Source organism: Oxyura jamaicensis, chromosome 17 (assembly GCF_011077185.1).
Source record: "Oxyura jamaicensis isolate SHBP4307 breed ruddy duck chromosome 17, BPBGC_Ojam_1.0, whole genome shotgun sequence".
In the NCBI taxonomy this organism is placed as follows: Eukaryota; Metazoa; Chordata; class Aves; order Anseriformes; family Anatidae; genus Oxyura; species Oxyura jamaicensis.
The window spans coordinates 7,685,056-7,705,328 of record NC_048909.1 but is presented as its reverse complement, the minus strand read 5'-3'; the positions used below and the strand labels follow the sequence as shown (position 1 = coordinate 7,705,328).

The window sequence follows — 20,273 nt, the reverse complement described above, 5'->3', positions numbered from 1 at the left end:
TGTTTTTCCTTGCTTCTGTCCTGGGTTCAGACTGGAGGAGAATTGCTTTGACATATTCATTAAAAAGGCAGCTTGGGAAGAAAGGAGGCTGTTTATTTCAATACAGGAATACAGCCCCAGAAACCGAAATGAATGGCCCAAACAAAGAACCTCTATCTTTCATATTTCTGAACAAAAATACAAAGATAAATTGCTAGACAATGACGTTTGACCCATAAAAGTAATAAAAAGCTAGAATTGTTTTTTCTTGGCATAGCTTTTCAGCATGGTCTGCACGTAGTCCAAGCAACCTTGAAGCAAAGCTGAAAGGGAACCATGATACAGACAGTTCAGCACTAATCAATACAGTCTATGATAATTAAACAATAATAGCCTGAAGTAGACCCTCTGAAGATAACCTAGGTTTTGTCCCCTTGCTTTCATTTCTGGTTGTGAGACTGGATGGCTTGTGTTTCAGCTCTCTGCACAGGCGTCTGAACTGCGTGCAAAGTGTGCTGAAATTACTGGCAGTAATTAGTTTATTTAGGGAGCAATTAATTTAATGCAACTGTTTCCCTCTCCATAGATTAAAAGAGTGCTATAAGCGATAGCATCTCAAGGAGAGCAGATGCGCTATAAAAGGACTGGGGACTGATTGTTCCCATCAGTCAAGAAGGACAGAACGAGTGTCAGTGGGCTCAAACAGAAGAGAAAAATGAAGTTTGCTATCAGGAATAACTTTGGGACCACAGGCACAAGTCAGGCCAGGGAAATCAGCGCTGCAAGACGAGAGCCATGTGTCCCAATAGGCGGAGGTGCTCCGGGATGACTGCGCGCATCTCCCAGCGTTATCACAAGGAGGCTGGAGGGTGGGCTGCAGAAGAGTCCCTGCCCAGCACGGGAGCCTGGCAGCTTTCAGACAGCATGGGGACAGCAGCCCAGGCTGGTGGCACTGGGTGCAGCTTGGCAGGGCCGTCACAGCCTCCTGAGATCTGCCCAGGGGAGTGAGGGCACTGCTCGGCTCCCCAGGGGGAAGGCAGGGGGAGAGCTGGGGCAGTTCATGATGCCCAGTCACACCAGCCTGGGGACAGGGGACAGTGCCTCCAGTGCCAGGGGCTCTGGGGGTTCCCATCTGCTTGAGGGGTAACAGCGACTCAAATCAGCAGGTTTTTTCCCAGGTTCTGCCCCCCAGTGCTTCTTTCTCCCTTCGGCTCTGGGACACAATAACCCTTTCCACCTCAAGCATTTTGTGATAACCACCCTGACACTGATGAAATCCCGTGGGTCACCCAGCTGCTGCTGGACGCCCTGTGTACGGGGCCAGCACCTTCAGAGACAGCCGGGGGTGAGGACTTCTGCAGCTGAAGTCATCCTGGAAGGGACACGGAGAGATGCTGCCACCGAAACCAGAGGGCAAAATCCTCATTGCGGTCGCCGGTGAATGGCACATGGGACACAGAGCCTCATAATGTGTAAAAAGCCACGGGATGCTTGTGGGGTTAATAAAGGGAATATGGTGGGGGTCACTCTTGTTCCCCCCCTCTGCCCCCCCCCCGCCCCGCAGGGTAAGGATGTTTTCTCTGCACCAGGGATGAAGGCACCAGGGCCAAACCCCTCCCAGGCTCCATGCAGGGACAACCGGACCCCATGAAGGGGGGGGGGGGGGGGTGCCCGGGGGGGTGTCCCCCTCTCGGGGGGTCCCACACCGCCGGGGGGGGGGGGAACCGGGGGGGAACCGGGGGGGACCCCCCCAGCACCTCCCGCTCGGCAGCGGCTTGCGGAGGGCGGGGATGGCGAGGGGGGAGGATGGAGGAGAGGAAAAAGGCAGGGGGGGGACGGGACCCCGCCGGCACGCTCCGTGCTGCCGGGGCTGGGGGGGGGGGGCGCAGCGCTGCTCCGCACCGCCCTCATTGGCGGCCCCGGCGGGGAGGGAGCGGCTCCCCCCCCCCCCCGCACCGCCGCGGCTGCCGGCACCGGCCATGTGCCGAGAGGGTGCCTGCCGCCCGCTCCTCCGCTCAGCACCCTGAGCTGGCCTCGGCCTGGGCGCCGCTCTTCCTTTTTGTTGTTGTTGTTGTTGTTATTTGGTGTTGTTTTTTATTTTTCTCTTAGTATTTTTATTTTATTTTATTTTATTTTTTTAACTCTTTCTTGTTTTCGCCCCTGCGTTGATGCGCTCCGGGCTGGAGACTTGGGGAGACGCGGTCCTCACCTGAGAGATCCGGCACGATTCTCCCCGAGCGAAGGTAACGGGGTGCGGGAGGGTGGCAGAGAGGGGATGGCACCGTGCCCCATCCTTTGCCGCGGGGGGGGGGGGGGTCTTTGTTTTTTTCCCCTGTTTCCTCCTCTTCTCCCCCTTTCCTCTTCCCGGTGCATCCTAAACTGGTTTTCTGCTGGGATGGGACTGGGGTTTTGGGGCCCCCTGCCCTGGGGGATGCCCACAAGGAGAGCAGGCAGAGGACGAGCTCTGGCTCCAGCGCTGGGGCTGGCAGGGGATTTGGAGAGGGGCTGAGTATTGCACAGCATCCGCTCTCCGAGAGCCTGTCTCCGGGGGACCACTCAAGCCCAACCGCCTTAGAGCAGGATGAAAAACACCGGGGTGCTCCAGGCTCAGTGCTGCTGGCTCCTACAGCATCGCCAGCCTCAAAGCCTTAGCTCCGGGGAAGGACACGAAAGCCTCTCTCAGGGCGGGGGGGGGGGGGGGAGATGCCCCCACGCCGTGCCCTGGCTGGGTGCCCAGGTCATGTCCTTCACTCCGGGGACATCTCGCCCTCCTTCCTGCACGTGGTGTGGGGACAAATCCGGCCTCTCTGGGTACCCCCTCTGGGCATCTCACCCAGAGCCAAGCAGCCAGGATGAGGGATCATTCCCATCCCGCGTCCTGGCTCCGAAGGACACAGGAACCCCCCCCCACCATCCAGCTGAGTTTGTGATCACCCCCGGTTAGGCAGCAGAGCAGCCCCCCCAAGCTCACACACAGCGGAGAAACACAAGGAAGGGGATGGCAAAATTATCTGGGGGCTGCTCGTAGCAGGGTTTGGGTAATACAGCAGCTGGCTGGGGCTGAGCTCGCGGAAGCACATGGCCGTCGTTCGCTCTGCAGGATGGGGGGGGCTGCGTGGGAGAGAAATCCCCCGAGGGAAGATGGCTTTTCATTTCCCCGTATCGAGTGGTTTCAGACAGGATTATTTATATTTGACATAACAGATCACCAAACTTGGAAGGCAGTGGGGGTGTGCTCGTACTCATTAAGGTAGACAGTTTTCTGACAGAATAAATTAAAGGTAAGAGAAGACTGCACTCTGAGGTTCAACAGATTGTCTTCCAGCCTGAAACGCGCGGTGAAATCAGCATAAAACCTAGATGGTGAAACCCTGCGCTCAGGTCTTCCATGATGGATGGCTGTCATTTTGGGAAACCTGGCTGACATCCCGATGCTCGGGGTGCTCCTCGGTGACCTCATCTGAGCAGCAGTGCCCGGTGCGATTGGGTTTTAGTCCTCGCATCTTATGTCCTCACTGAGTAAGCATCTAAATTGTAATGGTGTTCAGGGAAAAGAGTTTATGTAAATCGTGCATAAAGCATGTGCCTGAGCTAGCCACACAGCTGTCTTTAGGTGCTTGCCCCGTTGCGATGGCATGTGAGCAACGGGGGCTTGTTTGCAGCCTTTTATGGCTGTTTTTCTTCTCAGCTGAAATTAGCAGAAAGATACATTACGGCTGTCAGTTGGTGAAAAGAGATTTTAAACACCTTAAAGACCGTGCAGCTGTAATTAAACCGTAACCTCCTTCCTCTGCATGTCAGCGTTCCTGTGCAGAACGGTGACAAGAAGTCTTAGGAAACAGTGCCGGTGCTCAAAGGAGATAAAGAAATCCACCAAAATCCCCCCCGGAGGGACTGATGTCGATTTATCACCCCTCAATACATTGGGGTTTGCTTACAAAAGATGCGTGGATGTGAGGGGAAAGGAAGGAAACGGCATCTCTGGGCTTGTTCCTGTTTTCCATCAGTGGATGAGGATTGCTAATGCAGGTGGTTCTCCCGTGCGTGTGCCTACCTGCGCACGAAGGATGCGGATCATGCCCAGCGCTGTTTACTGACTGCAGCTCCGCCACGCTCCTGTTTGCTTTCAGCAAAGCCTGGTGGACAGATCCGGCTGAGCCCAAACCCTCACGTAGGTGACGCGAGAGCTGAGCCTGCAGGTTTGGCCGCAGGGGCTCTGCCACCCCAGAACACGTTCAGAAGTAACAGGGACCTGCGGGATGCCCTGGGGCACTTGTGCACAGCCCAGGGAGCTTGGCTGCATCCTCGCAGCCCAAAGAAACTTGTGACACTGGTCCTTGGGCTGAGCAGGACACGTCCTCAGTGCTCAGCAGGGCGTTCAGTGGGGAGTTTTGCAGCTGAAAGGCGTTCACCTACCTGGGAGCTTTCCGTTTGGCTGTACGCTGCCCAGCTGTGTTAACAGCGGTGTAAGGAACAGTAACAACCTTCCTGCCCATCATATTCGGGTACCTGGCCGTCGTGTTGTCATGGATATGGATTAGGACATGGCCAGCAAAGAGGTGCGTGCCGCTGGCAGGGCTCCCGCGGGCATGGCTGTGATGTGACAGCCCTGGAGAAGAGCAGGAGAGGGATGGAGGGGAGGTGGCAGGTGCTGGGCTTGAACTTGCAATTCATTCCCGTTCTAATTTACACTTCTCCCCGTGTTGTCTATCTCCTTCTCTCCTCGTGAGCTAATTTATTGCGGCAGGCAGGATTTGTTCACCCTTTGCCTGAGAAAAAAGCATATGTTCTAGCACCACAGCTTGGCAGAGGGACTAAAAATATGCCGGGTGATGGACTCTGACCCGCTCCAGACATCTCAGCTGCCTTTGGATCACAGCTGGGATCAATCCGGACAAGGCTGGGACCTCAGCAGCCTCTGAGCCCTGCCAGAACAGCCCTGCACAGAGGTCGGCTGGAAAGGTCGAAGAGGGGTAAAATGAAAAGTTATAATAAGATTTTGAAGTGTCCTCGGACAGCTTAATGTTAGCCAGGAGCCGGTAGTGACAGGTCAGGGCCCCAGCAGGAGGACCTGGCTCCCATGGATGGAGCATTTCACCAGGTCTCTGCCAGAGGCAGCGTGGGGCGATGAGGAATGGGGCTGAATCAGGCCAAAATCATAAGGGCCGGCTCTGCAGAGACCAAGTGATGCGTTCCCAGGTGATGCTACTGCTGGTGAAGATATCTGTGGGAAGGCCAGCACAGAGACGCGGTGACAAAGCCACCGCTGGGCACAGGCAGCTCAGCCTCCCGGCTTCCAGCTCATTTTGTGTTTGCACAAGGGGGTTGGGGCTTGGCAGTCTGGGTGCAGCTGATGTCACCCCATCCCTCGTGGCCGTGGGTTGGGATTTCTCATGGAGGGGAGCTGCTGGCACCCCCCTGGCCATGTGCTGGTGCAGGCTGCGGGGTGGAGGCCAGCGATGAGTCAGGGCCTGGGTTTGGTTTTCCCTCACTTCGGGCAGGGTTTTTGCAACAAGCACCTGCGATGGGTCAGGGCCGGTGCTCAGCTTCATTCCCAATACCAGCACAGGACGAGCCGAGGCTTGCTCCCCAAATTTGCCACGTGGGTAGCTCAGCCCCTCCTGGCTCTCTCCAGTGCTTCTCTCCCATTTCTTACCTCCAGGTCCAAAGCCACCTGCAGCAACAAGCACCAGGGATGCAGCCCTGAGCCTGCCAAGCTCAGGCTCTGCCCAGCTTCTAGTACCCAGCCAGCATCATATGGGTGACAAGGCACAAGAAAGGACACAGGCTGGGGTCCTGCCATAGCCCTGCGCCCCCAGCCCCTCCGCCCCGAGCAGCCTCTCCGTGCTCCACGGCTTTTATCGAAGGGCTGGGAACTTGTCACGTTCTCTCTGCAACAATATCTGACATTACCCAAACAACTTGCCCTTGGTGTGTTTCCAGAAATAGTTAGGCCTACAGGAGACACGGCTGACATCTGGATGCATTACCGTTGAGCTCGGAAATGTTCAGCAAACAAGACAGGATCTATTGTTTAAAGGTTATTTCAAGAGACTCCGAGCGAGTTATCTGGCCGTGCAATGGGGAGAGCCTTAATGGCCCTGTGATAATTGCCTTTTTCTGAGGGCCGTTTTAAAGGAAAGTTAGCAGAAACCCAAAAGCAAGTCTGAGCCCGTGGCTGGCAGGCCAGGGTCTTGATCCAAGCCGAAAATGAGGTTTTTTGTTTCCTTCAGTGCTGTCGGACCAAGCCTCGGCAGCGTGTGCCTGATGTGGGAGCAGCAGGCTGGGGGCACGGGGGGTGTAGGGGAGCCCACTGTTAGTTCTGCAGTAAAAAACATTTCTCAGGGCAGCATAAGTGGACAGTAGGATCCACAGGAGGGCGAGATAAAATCCTCCCAGAGGCTCTGAAAAAAATGAAGTTGTAATTTGCAGGGGGTAAGGTCAGCGCTGAGCACTGGAGACGGGGGGCAGGAGGCTCTGCAGGGCGAGGGGAGGCTGGCAGGGGGCTGCTCGGTGCCCGCTGCAGGAGATGCTCTGAGGAGCACATCTTCATGGCCCTGGTCAGTGAATAACAGCCATATTAAAAAAGGGAAAAAAAATAAAAAAGGAAAAGAAGGGCAAACAATATTTTGCAGAAGCGTAGTGCCAGCTGGCATCCCCTTCCCTCAGCCAGGTGACAAGGACTTGGGAGCATGTGGCAGAGGGGATGTGGTTCTGCTGCCACTCACTCCAGCCTCACATGGCAGAAATCTCTCCTTGGTTCTTACTGTGGCTGCGGGCAAGCAGCAGCCTTTCTCACTGTTGCTTCATGTGCCCTGGACGTCTGCGATGGGGAGATCACATCCCATCCTCCTACCTCTCACGTTCCGTTTTCCCTTTGATTTTCTCTGCGGGGGATGTAGGGTGAGCGAGATGGGGGCACAAAGCCAAAGCCAGGTTGTCTCTTTACTCACCAAGTGGTTCGCTGTTAGAGGTTAAAGGGTAGAATTAATGAAATTAATGAAAGGAAACGGGCAAGAGGATGACCCAGACTGCTGGGAGATGTGATGGGTTCAGCCGTCGTTGTGTCCCCCGGCATCGCCCCGACTCGGCCTCCTCCAGCTGAAGCAGACCAGAATTTCTCGAGATTCAGAGGCTGCCGCAAGCCCCAGCGGGGAGATATCCTGGAGTTTCCTGTAGCAGATGACACAGGGAGGCCACTGAGGCTGGTGTTTGCTGTGAGTGTGCCCAGGTGTGTCAGGAGACACAGGCACGGACCAGACGAGTCCCCGGAGCGGCCGCTTTCCAGCGTGCAAGCTGCAGCTCTGCTAAGCCACCCGCTTAGAGGCCCCATTCCCATGAGAAAAACAGCCTACCTGCAAACTGCCCGGCTCATTTTCATTCCTGATATTCCACCTTTTCTCCCCTAGGTTGTTGGCCTTTTTCCCCCAGGAAACAGCAAGTACTTTCCGAGGTGCCTGGTAGGGACAGAGCTCGTGCTCTGAATTCCCCAAGCGCTTCCCCTTTGCACACAGGGAGCAGCCCTGCCTTTGCCATGCATTTATGGCTGGATCCCCTTTGCTCTCAGTATAGATTTGGCTCTGCTTCAAGATCTGTCACGGGTTTTCCTGACCGAGCTCTGGCAAACCATGAACTCTTTTTTTTTTTTTTTTCCCTGTTTCTGGTGTCTCCCTTTATAGCCAGGCTGCAAACTGCTGCGTGCGGGGAGTCTCCCCCTTGCTGGCTGCCTGTCAGGCCCGATGTGCCCCTGCAGACGATGCTGCACATCATTATTCCTGGCTTTCCACCCTTCCTTGGGCCCGGCAGCCACTGCTCAAGGTGCAGATGCTGGGACCCTGCCCGCCAGCACCCGCTGCGCCCTGCGAGCCCCGCGCATCCCTCTAGCGGCAGCCAGCGCGCTGAGGCTGTTATGGGCTGGGTTATTTGGGAAAGGCCAGGCTGCCTCAGGAAAAACCCGGCCAGCTCTTAAATATTTAGGTTGACAGACAGTCAGTAGTGGCTCTCCTTTGATATCAATAATTGCTGCAATTTGACTCCGCTGCAACTTCAGCTGTAGAAACCATTCGCTGTACAATAGCGGGCATGTCGCCACTCCGCAGTTAACAAAATATACGTGTGTTACACGGCAAGATATTATGCCTTTTGTGGAAATGCAAGCTAGGCTCCCTCTGGGGAAAAAATACAGTATTGATGCTGCCAGAGCCTCGGCTCTCTGAGCAAGGGCTTCGGCACCCCAGCTGCTGGAGCAGCCCGAGAGATGCACGGCCTCGAGGGCAGCGAGCTTGCCCGGTCTCCCTCCGCAAGCCAGGATTTGCAGGGATCTCATTTATAAGGCTCTCGTGTGGAAGGAAAAGGATCTCTCTTATTCTGATCGGTGTTGCCTGCCAGGTAGCTAAGCCCTGGAAAGATTAGCGGGGGGAATATGGGGGAAAAGAGCCATGCTGTGAGAGTGGGAGCAGGGGTGGGAACAGGAGGATAATAAGTGTTGATAGGGGTTTGCAATTAGGCAGATGTTGTGGTTTGGTTGTCACTTTGGTGTTATTTACTTTACTGTACCTGGAGGACTGAGCTCTGGGGTGCAGCACGAGGTGCTGGCGTGGCTCAGCTCGCTGCAGCGGGGGCAGAAGCCCCCAGGGTATCCAGCACCTTGCACACACAAAGCAACCATGCTGAAATCCGGGTGCTCAAAGTGCCAGGGGTGCCTCCTGGCAGAGCTGCAGCCAGGATTTCCCCCAGGGGCAGCATCTCCTGGCTGTCTTCATCTCCTGAGCATGGCTGAACCCGGCTGCTCCTTGCAGTGGACACCTGTTTGTGTCCCCCCGGCCAGTGCTGGACGTTCCATCCCATGGGCAGGCTTATTCCCCTGGGATAAAGACAAGGATAATATTTATGCAATTAATATTAGACAGCTCCAGCTTGCTTGCTTTTTTTTTTTTTTTTTTTTTTTTCTGATTTGCGACAGTTTAGCATTGCTGACTTCCCAAGAGTTATTCCCAGTTCTCACGGTGGCTCGTGGGAGCAGATTCAGCCCACAGAAAGTGGGATTTTCTCGGTGGCGCATATTTTCCCTTGAGTTTCTGGCATCGTAGTTTTGTTTTTGTTTTATTTTTAAATAAAACAGAATAGGTTATAGAAAACACAAGACTATAATACCAGATTCTGAGAAACCAAGTACTAATCCTACTTACTGTCTGGATACTCTTGTAAATATTATGATATATCATTGACTGGTAGGATTGGCAGACAAAGGGCAAATCTTAAAATATTGTCTGACTTGACTGAAAGCAAATAAAAACATAAATATTGCTGGGTTGTGGCAGTGCTACTGACTGCAGAGGATTAGAGTTGCCCAGACTCAGAAATGTGTAAACCTTCAAACGCTGAAATGCTTTTGCTGTAACCAGTGCTTGGGTTTTCCTCAAAAAGAGATTTCCAAAAATGAATACAGATGAGAGCATTTACAGGAACCTTAAAAGAAAAAGTGCTTTGTGTGACACGAATGCTAACATCGTAGTGTGAATAACACAACGTTGCCCAATTTCATAATACCCCAGCGAAACCAACCCGAAGCAGAACTGAAGCATCCTGTGAGCACAAAAGAAATCCCTGGTACGGAGCAGCCGTGGGCAAACCTTCGCACTTTGAGCCCTGTGCTCACGACAGCACTGCCCAGGGCTGCTGTGTTTCAGCAGACAGCTACGGGCTGGGGCTGCAGACAGCAGTGAGAGCATTTCTGACTCCCAGAGGAGCCCCGTGGTCGGTTTAACCCTGCAAGGTACATCTCCCACAGGCAGCCCTCGGCTACATGCCAGGCACCTGTGTGTCGATGAGCTCCAGTCTCCCAGGCAGGGGCAGTGAAGAGGCACACGCCTGCAGGTTTGGGTTTTGTAAGGCTTAAACTTATCTGTTAGACAGCTTTATGCATGGTTTACTATTGGGGTGGGCTGTTAAATAAGTGCTTGTCGTGGTACTGCCAGCATCAGCATGGCTGGGGTGACATTTAGATAGCTCAGGAAATCAGAGAATGAAAGGTTTTGTTATTGCTGTCATTACTTCCTAATTCGTCCCAACTGAGCCATTAGCTCTGGGGGGGGGGAAAGTGCTATTTAGCAATACCCCATTCCTTCTTCCCAACAAGTTCCAGCAAACTTGTTCGAGGGTAGCGAGCTTTCCCAGTGCTCGAGTGAGGAATGGTGAAACTGGGGTAGGGTTTGGAGGCTGGAGGGGGGAAGTGCTGGGTGCAAGCCTCCTCCTGCTTGGCCTGGGTGGATAGGCTCCTGCGTGCACATCCTCACAGGCTGCTGTGACCTGAAATCCTGAGCACAGAGCATCCCATGAGAGGCACAGCTGCTGTTGGTACCCAGCCAGACTGCCCCTAAGCAGGGCCAGGGGATGGGAGCCGTGCAGGGGCTTCACTGCTCAGGGCAGACCGGTGATTCAGAGTGCTGGTCTAAGGCTTGGCTTTCAAAGAGGAGATACTTGGCATTTTCTGGTCCTTTAGGGTGCCACAAGTCAGGCCTCATTTAAGTGAGGAAGGCAGGAACTGCAGACTGCTGGGGCGCTGATTGCTGCAAATACGAGGAGCAACGAGGCTGCAACACCCAGGCATGGAGCAGCCGGAGCACCCTGCCCCATCCCTTCCCCAAGGATGAGCCTGTGGGCCTGGGAACAAGCCTCTCCCGGTCAGCCTGTGCCAGCAGTAAGGCTCCTCTGGCCCCGGGGGACACTGAGAGGATGAGCGAGCCGTGAGCGGGGAGCACGAAGCAGCGCATCGCTCCCCGGGGCCTCTCCAGCATCGCGGAGTCATTTCAAAGGCAGCGGCTGCGTCGTCCTGATGCTGATGCTAGGCAAAAAAGATACACCATCGCATGTGTTTTGGTTCCTGAAAGATGCCATCCCTGGGAACAGTCGATATTTCAAACATTTGATCTCAGCAGCTCTTGCTAAGCCCACGTGTTTTTAAGTGGAACAATTTATGTGAAGGTTTTTCTCTCTCCCTTTATTCAGCTAATGATGGTTTTCAGCTGAGTGGTATGAATTACTTTATCTTTTCCACCTTTTTGCTTGTATTTTTTTGTTGTGGTGGGTTTCTCTCCCTTTGAGTTAAACCTTTCCCTCTCTGATCTCTCAGGAAAAGCTGTAACAGAAGTAAGGTGAGGGAAAAAAAAAAGGAAATTTACTGGAAATGCTTTGGCAAAGTTGCCGAGAGTCTGAAAATTACCCTCGCAGCCGATGGTGCCTATTAATTCCCCTGATGCAGCAATGATAAATCCTTGTTAAAAAAAAAAAAAAAAAAAAAAAAAAAAAAAGAGAAAGAAAAGGAAGACAGAAAAAAAAAAAGAGAGAGAGAGAGAGCAAAAAGAGACTGTAAGGAAACTCCTGGTCACAAGCAACAAGGAAACCCATTGCTGCCTTGTTCATAATCAACCTCTGCATCCCTCGCCACGAAGTGTGGTGCTGGCACCAGCCCCGGGGGCTCGATGCCACCTGCAAAGGGAACTCAGACCCCACACAAGTGTTGGGTGAGGCAGACGCAGGGTGAGCGGCAGTCCTCACCATTCAGATGTGTTTCCAAAAGCTCTTCTCTCCTCCACTTATTTATTCATGCACCGTGCTAACTTGCTGGGCTGGAGTGGGAAAAAATACCCTGCTTGCTTTTCCTTGCATGGGTTGAACCTGAGCCTTTGCGAGAGTGATGTAAAGCTGTAGCTATGGAAACTCCCTACCCTTTTTATGATTTTTTTTTTTTTAAAAGCAGAAAGGTGTATCTCTTCCGAGATCCCAGGCAGGGCTGCGTGGGTGTTCAGGCAGCCCCGAGGGCCCGTCCATGGCTGCTGCTGGCTCCCCAGGGCAGCCGAGACGGGTTCACCCCAGATGTGATGACCAGGAGAGACCCGAGGACGCAGTCCCATTGTAGTTCCCCAAATGGGGAAAAAATCCCGTTCCTGCAGCTAGATGTGGGATGCTCCCTGGAGCTCTCAGATGAGCACCGAGGAAATGGTGCTTCCTGCTGCTTCCACCCCGTTCTTGTTGGGTCCCTGAATCCCAAGCAAATGAGGCAGAATTGGGCAGCTCCCAAATATTCACTCTGCCCAAGATCTGTCACGCTGAGTCTGCTCTCACCTCCTGGAAATGCAAGGCCGGTCGCATTTGCTGCTCGGTGGAAACGTGCCCTGCATGCATCCTGCCCGACGTATGGCTGTGCCTTGGTGTCTGCAGGGGTCAAATATGCAGCTGAGGCTGGTTGTGGTTACCTGAGGCAAACACCAGCACGCAGCATCCCTAACAGCACGGGGCTGACTCCATCCATCTCCCCAGGCCAGCTGCTCCAATGCTTCCCCGTAAGGCCGAGGCTCTGTGCAGGGCCAGCGCCACCAGAAGTCCCCACCTGCAGCAGTTTTTGTGGGGACACAGCCACCATGAGGTGCTGCTCCCATGGATTTGTAGGGCCGTTGGGGTACCAGGACCTTGCCGTCCCCCATTATGGTTCCACTGGCCCACCACAGCCTTGCCCCCAGGATCAGGATAGGGGGATAGAGGTGCCCTGACCCATCTCAGCTCCAGCATCAGTGTCCCGGGGCCAGGAGACTTTCTCAGGAGCCCCATGGGGATTTTTTTGCCCTTGTCCTCTACGGCAGCATCAGTCACTTGGTAAGACATCCTCTGGTCCTCAGGTGTTGTCCCCTGCCCAGAGCGTCAGGCTCTCAGGGCAGCAGCTGCTCTTTTCTGTACTTAAAAGCTTTCCAAAGCCAAGTGAACGGAGCAATATTGGGAAGCACTGCTCTTTCAGAAGGACAAACGCCCCTTTCTCTGCTTTTGCTGCACCGTTTCAGCAGAGGTCTTTGACAATTGGGTCTTTGTGATCTTTCAGCCCCTGCTCGGCAGACTGCTCCTTGCTGGGTGGTGATGGAGATCCCTGCGTGGACAGGAAAAAGTACAAATCAAGGTCGAGATTTGTGGTGAGGAGAAGTCTCCTTGGGGGGGTGTCCCTACCCCAGACTTATTTCCCACTTAGCAGTGATTGCAGCTTATCTCAAGCTGCTAATACCAAAAAAACTGCTCTCTCTCATGCTAATATCTCAGGCTGACTAAACCATAATTCAAGAGGAGATTAAATGATGCAGGGTGGAAAGACAGCCTGTCTTGCCTTTTTTTTTTTTTTCCTTTTTTTTTTTTTTTTTAAGGAGTTTAGGCTGCTTAAGAGTGTTTTGGATGACGGCCTGCTTTCCAGCTGGCGCATGGAAATAATTCCTGGTACTTATGCAGATTGTGATTGTTTGGGCTGGAACAGGTGGGATTGAGGAGGGCAGAGCTCTCTGGTGTGGTCTGATAGCAGCTCCCATCACCTCTATACAGTTTTTTGTTTGTTTGTTTGTTTTTAATTTGTCCTGCTAGCACAGGGCTCTTGGGCCCTGGTAGAGCTGCAGCAGAGCTGCTTTTAGCAGTCTGGTCCCCTCCTACTCCCAGCTGTGCTCTCTGCACTTTTAGAGAGGGTCAGAGGGATGAAACGGGGTGAATGTACCTTGCTTTATTCCAGGCAATGCTGAAGCATCCGCAAACTCCTGTCCTGGTCCCTTTGGAATAGTGATAAAAGCACCTTTGGGAAGGTCCCAGGGCAGTGGAAGGAGGACGTTCCCATGGCACTGTCCAGTGTTCCCCCCAACCCTCCCCAGCAGCACTGCTGCCTTCCTTTTAGCATCTGCAGTCACTTAAAGCCGTGCCTGGAGTTGTGCTTAGTAAGCCTCAACGCCGCTTTGATGAGCTGTGCAAATATTATTTTTCATTAGGAGTGATTAGGTTGTATTAAACGACATTATTGCCTCATTATTGCAGTGCACATATTCCCTCTCGCTCCATGCTGGGGCTGGCATCCCCTAAATCGATTCCCTTTGAAGGCAGCCTGCTGGAGTGCGCTGAGCATTCAGAAGGCTCACTAAGAGCTGATCTCCCTTTTAAATATGAATAATGGTAATTGGGGGGGGGGGATCCCTAATTGTCCCACGAATCCCTGCTTCTTTTAAGCCTTTCTGTGATACCGGATTCATGAAAACCCAAATTTTGGAGTGGCTGTTGCTGTGTGATGTCCCTGCCGAGTTGTCTGTGCATCCTCTGCTGGGTTTCGCTCTCGCTGAGCTGCTCCAGCACAGGAGCACAGCCCGGCTGCTCCGGCACTGCCGCCTGCGGGGACGCACGCCCGCCGTGTCCGCAGCATATGGAGAAGTCTCATACAGCTCGTCAGAAAAGCAGTGGCTTTTCTCTGAGTCTTTGGGCTGCCATATAATATTTAACAGAGCACTTTGGGCTATAAAATTGCATGGGATGATAACAAGTGCAGACGGCAGAACCAGCTCAGTGTGACATTTGACTGTCCCCATTGCCTGGCCGTCGGCGCTGCTCCAGGAGCATTTCTGGCTGGGAAGTGCAGAGCTGGGGCAGAGCAGAGAGGAGTGATCCTGGGGCACAGAGCAGCTTACCTGGGGTTATGAGCGATGCAAACTGCCCGTATTGCCCCAGTGCTCATCCTGCATCAGTGTGATATACCTTGAGGCTTGCCTCATTGCCAGGGGAAGCTAAAACCAGCAGGAGGGAGCATTGGACCGGCTTCTGAGCAGAGAGAGGGCTCTTTTTTAATCCACAAGCTCCCACTATCTTTTCAGGGCCATGGCCTCAGACCAGAAGCATTTTCCTCCTTCCCTCCCTGTCCCCAGCAGCCTCAGTCCCTGGACGTGCTGCATCCTGCAGCGCCGGAGCCCGATGGCCTCGGGATGCTCTTCTGCAGAGCTCAGCGCTGCGCCAGCAGGAGCCTAGCGGCTGAATCATTGATTGGGAACCAGCTATCGATCGCCTCCTCCATGGATTGTTTCCGGTCTGGATGTCAGCAGGAGCTTGGGGGATGCTTGAGGAGGGCTGGGGCTGAAGCCAGCCGGGTCTCTGCAGACCTAGCCGAGCTGTGGGCTCCCTCTGGAGGGGGGTCAGTGGCCTCGGTGAGTGGCTTTGAGGCAGGCAGCAGCTCTAAGGGCAGCAGAAAGGGGCAGGCACTTCCAGGTGGGTGTGAGGTTTTGTTGCTTCCCATTCTGATGGGGTGTAAAAGCTCTGGGGACTGCCCACAGTGGCACCCAGCCCCATTTCCAGGGCAGGGGAAGTGCCCGACCTCTGTGCTGCTGCTGGGTGCAGGAGCTGTGCTGTGAAGGGCAACGAGGACAGGGCTGCTGCGACCTCAGCACCACCTCCAGCATCCAGGAGCACCTGGGTGCTGTGGGTGAGCCTGGAAATGAGAGATGTGCTCTGCAGACAGGGGATGGCAGGGAGGCCAGCAGCTCCTGCTCGGCCCGGAGCCGAAGGGCAGCACACAACAACCCAGCACATGCCACGGGACGCAGGCTGGAGCTCAGGAGACCTGCTCACGGTGCTGGGATGGGTGCTGAGGTGGCAGAGGGGCAGCAGTGGCTGCAACCCATCACCCATCCAGTGGTGGTGCCACTGTAGAAGGTCAGGAGCCCAGGCTGACCGCCCAGCTGCCCGCGGAGCACCCTGGCTGTTTAAATCCCTGCTGTCTGTGCAGAGCACCAGCCCCCAGGCCAGCAGTGCTACCGTCACGGGGACAAGAGAGAGAGAAAAAGCACAGAGCGGAGCCACAGCCCCACTGCCTGGAGTGGGTTACAGCCGGGAAGCCTCATCCTGCGCCCGTGTTCCTGGCAGCTGCCCTGCCCGCCGGCTCCCCGAGTGCAAACCTCCCTCTGGCACGCTGCCCTGCTGCTCCTGGAGCCCGGCTCTTGTTCATTGACTGGGCAGGGTTACAGCCACTGGGGGAAAGGCAGGAACACAGCTCTATTTGCCACCAAACGGGTTTGGGCTTCTCGTTTGTTTGCTGCCTTCCCACCACCCGTGCTGGTGGCTGCTTGCCGGGCTTTCCCCCCACTGCCTGCGCTGGGGTTTGCCCTCAGGCAGAGCTGTGGCTGGAGGGCTCCAGCCCCTGGAGCAAGGGAAGGAGCCACCAAACCGTGGCTGGAGCTGCTGGGAGCTCTGCTCATGTCTTCTCCAGGCTGCGAGGAGCAAAGTCCATTTGCTCATGTTTTGGGCTTCCCAGCTGCTGCAGGGCTGGTGCCCTCCAGCCCCCTTGAGCTGCAGCCACAGATGGCCTGGGTAAACCAGGCAAGAGGCACCGGACGGTGCCTAAACCAAAGCAGCTCAGCCGGGAGCAATCCGAAGCAGCCATACAGAGAAATGTCTTCATCTTTTTGTGTGTTTGGGCATCCTTGGTAGCTTGAAGGCTCCTCACGTTACCCAAGGGGGAGGCAGGAGCCAAGTGGCCGTGGGACGCGCCTGCTGGTTCCTGTGCTCCTCCTAGCAGGGCTCCTGCATACCTTCCCCGAGCCCGCAGCCGAGCTGCAAAGCACTTCCTTTTACCAAGATATTTATTACTAAATATATGAATCTGGGAGCCTGTGGAGCGTGAAATTAGGAACAAATGTAAAAAGGAGGTCTAGACAGGAATTGTTCTGCTTATGGGCTTTTCCCCCCTCTTCCTTTGCACGCTGGAGAGTTTAATGCTTCCAGGTACCCAGCTTTAATCAGACAAGTATGTTACGGGAGGGAAAAAGGGAGATGCAAACGGTCTGGCTCTGTGTCGAGTGGTGGCTGTGAGTGGCACGTCTGGCTGACCATGGTGACACCAGTGGGAAGGGAAGCAGGCACATCACTGTGTGCTCCCCTTACTTTTCTCTGGGCGACCATTTAATGGAAACAGGAGCAGCAAAGGCACAGGGGCACCCAGCCCGGCTCTAAATCCCTTTCTGAGCAGGAGTTCCCAAATCCCTAATGCAGTCTGGGAGGACGCTTCCCTGTCAGTGTCCCCCCAAGCCACTGCAGAGCGTTTTGCCCCAGGGATGAGGGCAGGATTCGGCCAGGCACTTGCCCCGTGGCCGTGCAGTACGAGAAGCTCTCACGTTGCACGGTGGTGGTATAAATCTCCCCCGCTCCTACAGCCCCGCTCAGCAGCGACATAAAATGTGATACTGCTTTATCCATTCAGCACTTACCCAACTTTAGCAGGACATTAAGCGCCTGAAAATATGCCGCAGATTTATTTTCTTTGGATGCAGGTTAAATCCCTGACAGATACGGTTGCTTTTCCTCGGGTGCTGAAGCAATTTGGGTTTGGGGTGGCTGGTGTTTTTTTTTTTTTTTTTTTTTTTTTTTTGGTTTAACCTGATCTCACGAGCTGGAGGCCAGCTTTGTTAAAGCGCTTGTCGGGTAGGTGGTCAGAGTTCATTCTCTCTGTTAATTTATGGTGGTTATCCTGTTCCCAGCTCGACTCTCGTGGCACTAAGGGGCTGCTCGAGCTGCGGAGAGATGCCGGTGTTGGTGCGTGGCTGCTAGAGGTGTGTGCAGGCAGCTGCCACACATCCCCCCCCCGGGCAGAGCTCCGTCTTGTTGCCTTGTTCTTCATGGCTGGAGGGAATTTCAAGCCTCCGGTGAGCTCCTGGGGCAGGGATGCTCAGCACCAGACCTGCACCAGCACTGCAGGGCTCGGGCTTGTCTCACACCGCACGATGCACAGTGTCTGCTCAGCACGGGGTTGGGGACCTTACACATTTTACCGTGCTAGCACCCAAATTCCCCTAAGGGCACTTTTGGGAGAGGAGGCTGCTGGTGCTACCCTGAGAAACAAGCAAGTGGCTTGACCACAGCATCCCCATGATGTTCAGCATGCTCGGTTTTAGTGCCCAGGGCTCTCAGAAGCATCGTCCCGGGTATCCCCGTGCTCCCCCAACACTTCCTCTTGCCCCAGATGAGGCACAGAGCTCGGTCCCCGCCGCGCCAGGCGGATCCACCCCATACCGCAGCTCGCTGCTTTGGGAGGGGAGAGGAGAGCGCCTGTCCCTGCAGTCGTTAAAGGCTCACTTAGCAGTTCCAGTTATTCCAAATTAAAATACCACATTGTTTTCATGGGGAAAATGGATTATAGGCTCAGAGAAAAAATGTGCACAGCTCCCCCCCCCCCCCCCTTATTGCGACGCTGCTCCTGAAAATCCACGCTCCAGGCAGGAGCCGTGGGCAGGTCCCTGTCCCCAGCACGGGGCATGGAGTGTGCCAGGAGGGCACCGAGGGGGCTGTGAGCTCATGGCCAAGCCCCGTGCTGGCACCGGGCAGGATTTACTTCCCTGGACCCGCTCCTGCATGCAGAGCAGCCCGCTGGTACCCAGAACAGCTGAGATCTGGGGGTGCTGTGCATCCCGTGGCACCCTGCTTGGCCAGCTGATGGGCAGCTTACTGGTGGCCACTGCTTCCCTCCTCGTCGCAGGATGGGATTTTCATTGTGAGACCATTTGTGCGAGTCCAGTAGGGTCCCAGCACCCCCACTCACCCCCATCGAGGTGTGCTGTCGCCGGAGCTCAATTATTTGGCACACCCACGGGCTGCACTAACTCTCAGTAAATCTCTCCCCCCACTGCACCAGGCTTTTTCCATCCTCTCCCACCTGCCAGGTGGCATTTAGAGGGGACCAAGGCCCCCCTGATGGCCTTCCCAGGGCTGGCACCCGGCCTGATCCTGCCCACACCCCTCTGCAAAGGCACAGCCCCCCCCCCAGCTGGCAGCACCGTGCCCCAGCACCCCGTGTGCTCTGTGTTGCAGGCTGTTAATGGAGAAGAGGGCGAATGACAGCCGGGACCGTGGTCATCACAGGTGGAATATTAGCGACTGTCATTTTACTTTGTATCATCGCTGTCCTCTGCTACTGTAGGCTCCAGGTAAGGCTGGGAATGATACGAGGGGAACGGGGCACTGGGATGGGGACGGGGCAGGGCACCGTGGTGAGGACGGGGCACGACAGGCGGTCCCCGTGCCCGATCCCACCTTCAAAGCACGCGGCGACATGGTGGTGGCACCGGGACCCCGGCTGAGCCCCGTCCCGTTCCAGTACTACTGCTGCAAGAAGGATGAGTCCGAGGAGGACGAGGAGGAGCCCGACTTCGCCGTGCACTCCCACATCCCTCCGCTCCACTGCAACCGCAACGTAGTGCTGACCAACGGCCCGTCCCTCTACGCCTCCTCGCCCTTCGGCAAGAAGCCGACGCCGAGCCGGAGCGGCTGCCCCGGCTGCGGGCAGTATGAGCCCCCCACCTTCTTCCTGCAGGAGCCCCCCGAGGAGCTGCACAACGGGGGGGACCGGGTCAGCTACCAGACCGTCAGCCAGGAAGACCTGGAGCTGCCGGTGAGCGTGGGCAACCTGCAGGCGCTCAACCCCAACCGGCTCTCGGCCATGCGGGAAGCCTTCTCCCGCAGCCGCAGCATCAGCACCGACGTGTGAGGCAGCGTCGCGCCTTTCCGAGGACTTTTTAAAACCCACAGAATAGTTTTAAAGAAAAAAAAAAAAAAAGGGGGGGGTAGGGGGGGAGTGTTGGGGAGATTTTGAATGTATTGCTGCGTTCTGTAGGCAGAGACGTGGTAAACTGCAATATTTACCAAAAAGGGGGTGAGTGAGGGTGAGGACGGTTGCAGCGGGGACACGAGGTTTTCTAGTGCTGCTCTGCATTTTTTTTTTTTCTTTTATAAAGAGGATTTTGATATTGTGCAGCCTTTTATACAGAGTAAACGGCCCTCCTCCGTGTCAGGCAGGAGCGCTGAGTGTCGGGCAGGTGACGGGCGCAGGGGTGGCTGCAAAATGCCTCGTGCTGCGAGCCAGCGGGCACCTGCTGCTGCTCCCCGGGGACACCCAGCACCCAGAGGCTCCTGGCCCTAGTGTGCAAACACATGTGCACACACACACCCCGTGGTTCCCTGGCAAAGCAGGGCTCCTGTTGCCCACCCCTCCACCACCCCATCCTGCACCGCTCCGTGCTGCAGCCATGCACACGTGCGCACCCATCCTGTCCCCGTCCCTGCACCCTCTCGCTGCCCCCCCCTTGGCCGTTTCTCCCCGGGTCGCAGCCGTGAGACCCTCAGGGGCTGGGGACAGCGGGTGCAGAGCCTGGCTGAGCCCGATGGAGCTGGGCTGGGTGGGTTTGCAAGCGCACAGACGCGTGGCTGCGCTGCCGGATGGGAGCAAGGCATGGAGTGCTTCCAGATGGAGGGACGTACCCAGAGCTGCCCTCCCCAAATAACCAGCCTGCCCACCCCAAATAATGCCATATGCTGCTTCTAATCTAGGGAGCTGAGTGCTGGGAGAGCAAGAGAGTGGCTGTGTATGTGTGCGCATGCCCCTGCGTGCACATTTTTACATGCATTTTTTCTATTAAAAAAAAAGTTAAAAATAAATTTAACTTAAACAAATATATTAAAAAAATACAGAA

General features: G+C 55.1%; 1 protein-coding gene and 1 long non-coding RNA gene across 2 annotated transcripts in view; both read left to right on the top strand.

Moving 5' to 3' along the window:
• The window catches only part of LOC118175433, a 34,251-nt gene that overhangs the window by 13,003 nt on the left and 975 nt on the right, over positions 1-20,273 (top strand). The window contains exon 2 of the long non-coding RNA XR_004754968.1: positions 13,599-13,610. This is a non-coding gene — a long non-coding RNA (uncharacterized LOC118175433). The remainder of the gene's footprint in view (positions 1-13,598; positions 13,611-20,273) is intronic.
• Positions 2,059-20,270, top strand: FAM163B (family with sequence similarity 163 member B). Its single transcript, XM_035341695.1, has 3 exons — positions 2,059-2,222; positions 18,616-18,731; positions 18,902-20,270. The coding sequence occupies exons 2-3, from the start codon at positions 18,639-18,641 to the stop codon at positions 19,289-19,291; spliced, it is 483 nt and encodes a 160-aa protein (XP_035197586.1). The 5' UTR covers positions 2,059-2,222; positions 18,616-18,638; the 3' UTR covers positions 19,292-20,270.

Bases quoted from the DNA above. Each gene is read 5' to 3' on its own strand.
- FAM163B (XM_035341695.1), top strand. From the start codon at position 18,639: ATGACAGCCGGGACCGTGGTCATCACAGGTGGAATATTAGCGACTGTC. The intron at 18,732-18,901 runs GTAAGGCTGGGA...GTCCCGTTCCAG, and splicing joins TCTGCTACTGTAGGCTCCAG to TACTACTGCTGCAAGAAGGA.